General features: G+C 33.5%; 1 protein-coding gene across 3 annotated transcripts; it reads right to left on the bottom strand.

Moving 5' to 3' along the window:
* Positions 1–6045: 6045 nt before the first annotated feature.
* On the bottom strand, positions 6046–10188 carry GH1 (AUX/IAA family protein). 3 transcript variants are annotated; one of them, XM_041006856.1, is made up of 8 exons: positions 9962–10188; positions 9676–9769; positions 8890–9340; positions 8620–8798; positions 8274–8506; positions 7998–8139; positions 6763–6824; positions 6059–6408 (listed from the first exon to the last, which is right to left on the bottom strand). In XM_041006856.1, the coding sequence occupies exons 3-8, from the start codon at positions 9313–9315 to the stop codon at positions 6371–6373; spliced, it is 1080 nt and encodes a 359-aa protein (XP_040862790.1). In that variant the 5' UTR covers positions 9316–9340; positions 9676–9769; positions 9962–10188; the 3' UTR covers positions 6059–6370. The 3 variants fall into 3 exon arrangements, with proteins under 3 accessions (NP_001347979.1, XP_040862790.1, NP_001347978.1); NM_001361050.1 differs by lacking the exons at positions 9676–9769; positions 9962–10188 and adding an exon at positions 9829–9923 and having other exon boundaries at positions 6046–6408; NM_001361049.1 differs by lacking the exon at positions 9676–9769 and having other exon boundaries at positions 9962–10133.
* Between the last annotated feature and the right edge of the window lie 471 nt (positions 10189–10659).

Genomic DNA, 10659 nt, shown 5'->3' on the forward strand with positions numbered 1-10659 from the left:
TTATAATTAATCTCACATTGCATATGATGTAACATTCAAAATATTAGTATCATATAGAGCAGCATGAATAATATACATATAAGTCAAGTACTTGGTTCATTGGTTGGATAAAAAGCAAAACAAGATAACCTATATGTACAATATTTCTTCTCAATAATTAAAACATGTACATGATTTTGGTTCCTCCTTTTACCCTTTTTCACCATTCTTCACAATAGGATAAGCAATTAAGAATTGAATCATTTATCTAGCAGAAAGTCCAGATAAGGTCATGTCAAGTTGCTCTCAAGCATTTATATGTGTCACAGTATTTCTGTGCCAAACCTTTTAAATGACACTATGTACAATTCCTGTCCTATATACCATAATGATGCAAACAAGGAACTATTTTCTTTTCTCCATCAAAGTTGAAACTACGCCATAGTTGATTCAATCCCAACCAATTATGCCACACATCAAAACGATGCATGTGTAGAATGTTTGTATGAGGGCTTTAATTTCTGATAATGATCACAATGTATCACAAGTGATACATGCCCCCTACAGAGGTGGTAGCTGAAGAAACACGTGGAGTCATTATTGAAAAACACGGAAGGTAGTAGAGAAAGAGAGATTTGCTACCTGAGCTTAATTTACGGTTGGTGATATAACAAGTTGTAATGGGCAATGTGGCTGCCTAAGGTACACGAATGAAATATCATACATTTTTATGTATGTATGATTATATATCTATGTACGACATATTTTGATCTGGCTATAGAGAAGAAAAATTGAAGGGTCCAATATGTTTTTAATTATTATGATTTCCAAAGCAATTCTCATAAAGAAAAATGTAACATTTTCTTAGCATTGGCAATGGTAAGTAAGGGAACATCACAAATTTTCAGCTGCTTCTATTGATCAGGTTTGATTTTTTCTTCTTCAATTGACAAGGAAATGAGGCTAGGATTTTAGAGCTTGATTTTAAAAGATTGATGAAGCAACCTAACAAGTTTTCTTATTGTCCTTTTGCACTGTTGTTCTTCAGTTCAGCAACAATGCAACATCATCGTGTTGTCATTTGAAACATGGACAAAAAATGGGCATGTTATTGGGGACTATAATTAGAAGTGACTTGAAAGGCAGATACAACCATTTCAAACTTATGGGCCATTGTTCCATAAAATGAGAAGGTAAAAGTCACGGTTAATAGATAAGCTGTCTGAATCCAGCTGTGGCTTTAATGTTAGACAAATTATATGTCAAATTTAATTAATATTTCAATCATAAAGTGACATGGATGTTAACACCATATATTAATTAGCATGAGATTATTCCAGTTCAGCTAGATCAGTCTTTTTGAATCCGAATTCCGAGTATATACTTATAAGATTGTCTCCGTGAATAATTGACAACTATGTTAAATTTTTTTATTTTTATAACAATTACTTTAATGATTATGTTGAAAATATTTTTAATAATTAATAATATAAAAAAATTTATACGACAGTGCATGAAACTTAAAGTCAATTATACATTAAAAAAATGAAAAGAGGAGGTATACAGCAAATGGAGTGAACACGGAAGATTGAAAAGAGTGACAATACATTTTTATAGATTATTGCCTTATTATAACATATAAGTTTATCCAAACGGAGAGATATTTGATAAATGACAATATTTTTTTCATTATTTAAAGTATTTGTGTTAATAATTAACATATTTTCATCTTCATCACCAATATTGTCTCGCATATTTCCACAAGCACATTTCTTTTTTCATTTCCTTCCTCAATCGTGACAACATTAATTTTTTTACTAAAGTATTTGATTTCTAAAAAACTGATAAAAAGTCCACAATTAACTAAAACCTAAAGCTATAATTACCTAAAATATCTTTTTGGTTACAAAGTAAAAATATTTATATAATTAATTCAATCATATAAAAATATTCTTTATATCATTTTCCATATTTCAACTACTTTAATAATTAATTTTATTAAGTACTTCTAATTTAATAATCTAACTAAAAATTAATATTTTAAATTTCAGTTAGCATTTGTTTTCTCTCCAACGAGCCCTGCTGAGAACAACCCCATCACCTAGGATCTTAACAAGATCACCCCAGCACTTTTCCACGTGAAATTAACTTGTTAGTGGAATTTTCCCTTTTCAGGGGGTTTGGGTGGTGGGGAGGTTGTGATTTGCATTATATGATACTTGGAATTTAAGTTTTTATCAGTGTCACCTAGCATAGGCCACTATAATATTCTTTGCATAGTTTATATGAGGATTTTGTTGTTAAAAATACTGTTTCTCACATTCACACAGTATCTATCTCTTTCCATACAGGTCCATAGTGCTGTTATTAAATCATGATGCTTTTGAATAAATGGAAGGAACCAATATCTTGTTGTCATTAACTCCACCCTGTTAATCAAATTAAAAGTGGAATATGAACATTGATTACCACTGAATTGCTCACTTGGTATGGCTCTCAAGCATCCTCAAACTTCCTTTTTTTTGGCTCAGCATATTCAAATTCCTAATAGCAAATGAACTGTATAGTGGGGCAAATAATTAAGCACTTCTCCGAGTTGAATTTTTCCTGGTCTCATTAATTTACATAACTTTAACTTCTTCATGCATGGGGAGTAATTAAACCACGTCATATACTCCCAATGAAGGGGCAAAAACCCACTTACATTCTAGCCTAGGTTTTCAAAAATCACTACTGCTACAATAGGACTTCAATATTTCAGTTTTTATTTTCTAGTTTCTTCAGCTAAAAATTTGCAAGTTTAATGACTATGACACTATGATGAGTGAGAACATAACCTAATAACCTTCGTTAATCACAGAAAGAACACTATAATTAGTCAAAAATATCATCCACAAATTGATGTTTGGCTCTACAATTCTTTCTTAGTTATCACAGCAAGTTAATAAAACTGGTGGTTACTTGCCCTTGTCATTGGCAAGGAAGAAAATCTGATCTTACAATCTTTAACATGATGATGTGCACTTGGATGGTTCCTTTTTCTTTCAATATTTGTTTTCACCTAATGAACAAATTATATACTGTTTTTTTTTTCCTAAACAATAATGACAATAAATTTTAAGTTTAAGACCTCGGGTAAACTAGGTGAACCATCACTACTAAGTTGATTCTAGCAGTTTGATTTGAACATTGACATACTAGGACTAGGTTAAAACAGGGTTAAATAATCATACCAAGAAACTTACAAGTGTAACTTTATATCACATATGGGTAAGAATATTCCAAACAAGTGACATCCAACTTCAATAAATCAATAATTGATACGCAACCTCGCCAGTACAGCTTTTCTCCACTATTAGGTAATGATTACAATTAATCCTTCCAACACTATCACTTTCATTTTAAGATTCTGGATTATATCCCTTACTTTTCTTTCAAGATTCTGGATTTGGATTATATATATATATCTTAGACAATACTCCAAAGTCTCCCTTCATCACTGTCCCAAAAAAACAAAAATCAAGAGAAAGATGAAAAGGGGGCATCAAGTTTTAACCAAAGCCAGAAACTTCACTATGAGAGAGGTATAGCAATTGATTGAGGAAACCAATGTGTGAAACCTCTTTTTTTTATATATACTTGGATGAACTAGTACATAGTAACATATATGGATGTGATCAAATTACTGGAAAATAGTATCCAAAGAAACATTTGGAGAAAATAATAATGCATTTATCATTCATGCATAAACAAAAACGTAAGTTTCCCGCTTCTGTAATATAATACAATAGTATATCAACCATTTCCCTCATGATTCTAGCTACCTCTAACAGCTATGCGCACTAATGTCAAAAGGTTTCTCATGTAAATGTTGTGTTTCCTTCAGAGGGAACGCCATCATATTGGCATATTGCCATTCCTCAGAGCATAATTAAATTAAATAAACATTATAATCCATAGAATCTGGAAGAAATGACAAACTACCATCAGTGTACTTCGATAATTATTTAATACTTTTGGTCGATAATTAATCTTGCTCTAACCTGGGAATAATTATAATCCATCATGCACTACTAACAATGTTTAAACTAATAAATCATAAAGTCTGATTAGTATTGACAACCATAAAGTTCAACAGTACTAATCAGAAGTCAAGAGAAATCGACAATAATGCAATTTCGTATGTATATCTTGCAATAAGATGCATTAAAAATTGATAAAAAAAAAAAAACCTGCGATAATTTGGCAGTGCACACCAACTCTAAGATTATTGCTTCTATTGCTAGTATCATATTTTAAAGCAAAAGAATGAAAGTGAAGGTTACCAGAATCTGGCTAGTCTCAGACCCATAAATATCATTGCCGCTATAAAAAAAAGATGTACAATTATTTCCATAAACATGATTAGTTTCACAAAGTTAACATATCTAGTGGAGGTATATTTATAGTTTTTTTTTCCCATTTGGCGTGGTTTACCTCATAGACCACATTTCTTAAAATTTATTATTTATCTGAGGTAAAGACAGATTTCTGACCATACCATATACACACAGAATTTGGTTTTACTGTATAAAATATAATATTCCTTGATTGCCGTTTTCCTGATAAAGAATGAAAATTATGTCACCTACTACTAATATCACGTTTGGGTTTTACAATAATAGAGAGAAATGCTTCTTTAGTTTCCCCCCCTTTTCTAAATGCTCGCTAAGTTTTCAATGAAAATTACTATGATTCTTCTAAATATTAATGACTCCTCCAACAGACACCTACATACGAACAACCAGTGACTAATGAGCAAGCGAGAAACAAACCATTTTTGTGCCATCTTGTACTCACATACGCTAATCAAAATAAACTCTCAATATTCACCCAAAAAAAATCAACTATCAATACGGATCATACCATTCAAAGAGTTTATTTAAGCAATTGATCAACGCCAAAGTAATGCTAAAGATTGTGGTTTGAAGATGAAAATTTCCAGTTACAACGTATATGATATGGCAATTAGAAAAAAGAAATTTTCTGACCTTCGTAACCCTAACTTAAAAATACTGACAAATTTTAGCAAAACTAGTTTACCATAAGAGCAAGAAACTCCATTGCACAATACAACTCCCTAACTGTAGTATCAACAGACAACCCTGCTCAGATCATGTCACTTTTAGAACCGTTTAGCATCAGCAGTTAAAGTAAACTTTATTTACTATCGTAGCCCAAAAGTTTGGACCGGAGTGCTCAACGTTCAATCAATCAATTCATTTGCTTTTATAAATACTGAACTTGATTCGTTTGACATCCTAGTATTTTTCTTATTTTGGTAATATATCAATTTATGTAAATGTTCAATGCCATGTGAATAGCTATATTTGCCGCTAGACATGGGAATCTGTCAAATAATCGTACAGGCTTATTGTGAAGACCCCCATTACTAGAATACATATGTTCATACAGGAACCACTTCAATGCAAGCTAGAGAGGCACAGATCATGTTCCGTGTAATGTAGATAACAAGGAAGAATGGAGCAAATAATAACAAAAAAAGACCGGGAAAAAATATTAGGTATGTTACACGATCCTCATGCCCCACAAAATCAAATGACATGCTGTAGAACCCAATATATTTGTACAACTTGAGTAATCATGAAAATGTGCAATTTTTTCGATTTATTTGCCATCTTGATATCTGTACAGTAAAACAAAGATAACTTTATATCCGCTTAGTATGTTCTTTCTTCTCAATTTCATAGACACGTTATTTTCTAATTGGATCACGACATCCCCTATATTTGTTTGAAGTTATTGATTAGCCATTCTCGACAATCCCAAAACAAGATGGATTGCACCAATAATCAATCCTAGAACATAATCAAAGTACTTCGGTCCAGATGTGGAAAAAAATTATATAATGAATAAAAATTAAAAATAAAAAGCCTATAACCTGTCACAACTAATATCCAACCAGATTTTAATAACCTTACCCAAAGCATTTGCTGACCCATTTTCAAACCCGTAAAATGAAATAATGTCTGTTCAAGATTTAAAGAAAAACATGAAAGAAAAGAATGGGCGAGTGATGTAAATCACAAATATAGTGTTAGAACCGTATGTTGGCTGTAACAGATGTTCAATTTGTCCAAAACAAACAGATTCCTACAATGATTACAGACTCCACAAACACTAACCTTCCAATGTAGCTTCATATGATATTATAGTGGTAACAAATTAACATAATACCACGAGAAACTCTTAAGGGCCATAAAAACAAATAACAGCAGAAGGGCGATAAACCACCAATGCCCGGGAATTCAGTCATATCATCATCCTTTGCTTTTCCCTCTCCGGATCCAACAATAAAACTTTGATCAGACAACAAGCAGTCCAGGATAGCCTAACTCCTGCTTTTGGACTTTTCCATGGCCCTGGGAGCTGAGGCAAGAAAATCTACTTAAGCAAACTGAGGCACATTATTTGAAATTTATTAATGATCTTGGCCCTGTATTAGTTTATAAGAAACACAAGTTTTAAAGTTACCAGAAATTTTTTGTTCTTGGCCCTGTATTATTATTGATATATAATGTTGTAAATATTCCATAAGATAGCATATATTGATGTTTGTCTAGATTCAAGTGATACAATATCATAATCTGCGCCAGGTTATATAGTTCTTAGACATAGACATTGTGTGTCATTCTCAAGTTAACCAGGTCACAATCTATTAGTTCATGTAAGTCTTCCATATCAGGTATACTGAGTGACTGACGGTAAAATGAGAATACATACCTAAACCAATGGCATCAGAACCTTTCATAATTTTCAGCCTTTTGCAAGTGTCAATGAACATTCTGCAACAAAAGTAGAATTTGCAGTTGTGTATGAAGGATGCAAACCAGTAGGGCAAAGTAAAAATCTCATCCCATGAGTTATTCAGTTCATTCTTTTGGTACAAACGCAGAATAATCTGCTTGAACACTTAATGTCACCATAAAAAAGCACAAGCACATTAACACAAGCCAACAGGTAATATAGCTGAATTAGACTTAAATATCCTATTCAGCTGCAAGAACCATGGCCATGATCAAATGTATGTGCTGATAAAAAAAATGATCAAATGTATGTATTGATGAAAAAGCATAGTCATGATCAAACATTTGATGTATGAGCTATATCAGATTGAAGAACATGTTTATAGCAGACACCAACATTTGATCATGACTATGCTTTTTTCATCAATACATACATGTGATCGATCGTGACCATGGTTCTTGCAGCTGAATAGGATATTTAAGTCTAATTCAGCTATATTAATTGTCACTCCACCCAACCGTTGTGAACACAACTTTGTGGTTAATTGAGAGTTTGCCAGCATGCATGAGCTATGTCATTTTATGAATCACATTTGGTCAAAATAGCATATTTCGCATTTTAAATATGTTATGCACAAACAACTTGTTCTCGGTTGCCACGGAGTGGCTGCTATTTCATAGAAATAATACCCACTTTGTATCCATCATATTTTATAATTCCGTTCTTATGACTACAATAATTAGTTTGGAGAAAAAATAATACACAAGAGCAGAAGTAAATGAATTCTTGTACTTAAACTTTTATTAATCAAACAGTTGCTTACCTATCTAGGTGATTGCAAAGTACAAAAGGTCAAAAAAAAATTCAAGAATTACTGATAAAGTGAGACTTCTTGGACTTCAGGAAATACTTCAAAAATAAAAATTAATAACAGTATCAATGTTTCATTGCACGGTTTCAGCAAGCATATAACCAATCACGGGGCCCAGTGTTCAAAAAACACAAGCAATTAATTGTCTAAACCACAAATAGATCTAGGGGTACGACTCTTAACCAAAATGACCCCCAATAAATTTTTCAATTAGGAAATTGTTTGATTCTTGGCAAATGGTGCTAAAGCACCTTTAAAAATAATCTCAGAAATTATAGTTACTATTACTAGAAAATATAAATGAAAAGACAAAAATGACACAACACAGGGAGAAACTTACTCCCATGGTACATCCCCTACAAGCATCCAATCTCCATCTTTATCTTCATAAGTGAGAACATACTCAGAACCATGCAGAAGATCCCTCAACTTGCTCTCACTCAACATTTCTCTTCCTGGAGCTCCATGGGAACCACACTGACCTGATTGTACACAAGCACCGAACAATTATTTCAGAATAAAATTAAAGTAACCATCAAGGTAAATATTAATTTAAAACAAATCATTAGTTAAAGTCAATTTTACTGCTAAAGTTAATAGAATTGCAACAGCTCACCTAGGGTAAAACAGCTTAGGAACATCTTCTCAAGGGCAGATGATAGTTCCTGATAAGTTGTATAACTTCTTAGATCTACCTTCCTAAGATACGGAGCACCATCCATGCTGACCTTCACAAAGAGTGCGCCAACACCTGGTTTCCCATCCACTTCATCATTGTTCTTGTTAGTTGTCGTGGCCATCGAGTTTTTCCTAAAAGATCTTATAGGAGGCCAACCAACAACCTGTGCCCTGTCATACAAGAGATTTTACTGTATTAGCAAAAGGAAATCCCATATAAGGTGCTTGTCCAACTTATAGTTTCTCAAGAATTATGGATACTTGAGCTGGCAGATTCCACTTACTTAGAAGCCGGTGCGCTGCCACTGATGGAAGCACCTGTATGGTTATGACCGGTTCCATTCTTAGTTGAACAGGGCCTTTCTTGCAACTTGCTTGGTATTTCTTTCATAGCAGAAGGCTGAGCTCCAGAAGGCCTAGGTGATAGCATTGCGTTCATCCCTGTATTACCAGCGAACTTCCCCTGCACAAAGGATCGTGAGGAACCAATATCAGACACTGCTAAAAAAATACCATTTCTCACAATATGGAAAACTTCAAGCTTCTCTTCTCACCTGAGAAAACCCATCCATGGTATCAGCAAAACCTCTTTTGTTGCCAGAAACAACAGTTTTTTGCGCCGACAAGCAAATCCCGTCTTTAGTAGGAAGCAAAGGGAACAGTGGCTTCTCATCAAGCTTTGCTGGGCTTAAAGAGAAAAGATCCGGCTCCCTTTCAGGCGATTGGGATCCGGGAAGACCCAGCCTCAACTCTGTAGCCTTCAAATTCATGTTCTCCTTTTTCTCATCACACAAGCTTGGCACAGTAGAGGCACTGCTATCAACTGATGAGCAATCAGATAACCCTAAGTAATTTCGTTCTTTCAATCCAGCCCCATTCTGAGAGAAACGGTCCAAGGATTGCGAAGAACCGGACGCCACGGTCGACGACACGTTGCTCCGCCCCTCCTCCTCCGTTACCACCGCCGGCGGCGACATCATACTCCAAACACACAAACAAACCAAACTGCCACACACAGAGAAACCGTAAAAGTCAAAACCACCGTCCACTTCACATATTACCAGCAACACAAAAACGCTATGCTAATAACAAAACCAACGCAAAACTCCATTATAAAAGGAAAAAATATTCGTTGCATAATGAAAATTGCCTCAACCATAGTGATCACGCCATTTATGAGCAACTTAATCAACAATTAATCACAGAATATTGCTGCAGAGTCAGAAATTAAAAATTAAAAATTAAAATTAAAACATGCATGCGTTATACTATTCAAGAGTTTAAGCGCAAAAACAAATAATCACAACAACAGGAACAAAAAATTAGGACACGTAAACAACCTTTTGAGTTAGTAATTAACTGAAAACTTATGACAATAGCACACGCCGCTCTCTTTTCCTGTTTCTAGTTCAGCTTTCTTCATAACCTCAGTTTCTTCCGCAAATAAAAAAATAAAAAAGCTTAATAGATCCACATTCACACAAAATCCTTACCGAGTTTTTTTAAAAGAAAAAACAAAATGTCGTGCATTGTTCTACCAGAAAGTGCTGAGAAACAGAAACGCGCAGAGAATTTGAAAAAAGAAGAGCAGTTAGGAGTAGGAGAAGATGAATTTGAAGTACGCACCAAGGAGAATTTGAAGCTTTGAGAGATCAGAGACAGAAGAAAACCGATTTTGGTTCTGAGGATTTTTTTTTTCACAAGAAAATGCAAAAGTGAGAAAGTGAAGCAGAGAGAGAGAGAGAAAGAAAGTTTAAGGGCCTTCCATATACAGAAAGAAGCAAAAGCTTTTGGGGAGAGAGAAATAGAAATGAGAAGAGAAAGCTTAATGAATGAAACCTTAAGACGGAAAAACCAGATAAGAGCACGCAATAATCTATAACTATTAATAAACATAATTATTTTCTTTGATATACATATTTTATTAAATTATTTTATTCTTAAATTATTTTTTAAATTTCAAATTTTTCTTCTATTTTTTATTAACTTCCTACTACTTTTATATTATTAATTTTTATATTCTATCATTTTTTATTAATTATATTTAACTTCTATTTTTACTTATTATTTATAAAATTTAGAAAGGTCCGGAATTCCCCTACTAATAATAATAATAGTACAAGTTGAAACGACGGAGAGTGGCAAAACGGAAAATATGGACTCAGGCAGTGTCGTTTTGTTAGTTTGATAACAATGATAATGATATGGACTCGGGAATTTGCGTTGGACGCTTGCGATTGGTTCTGATGGAGAAATCAAAACCGTCCATTCTCTCGCGCTATATGGACACACGAAATTAAATATCTTGTCGCTGTTAACAGGTG

Source organism: Glycine max, chromosome 1 (assembly GCF_000004515.6).
Source record: "Glycine max cultivar Williams 82 chromosome 1, Glycine_max_v4.0, whole genome shotgun sequence".
Classification (NCBI taxonomy): Eukaryota; Viridiplantae; Streptophyta; class Magnoliopsida; order Fabales; family Fabaceae; genus Glycine; species Glycine max.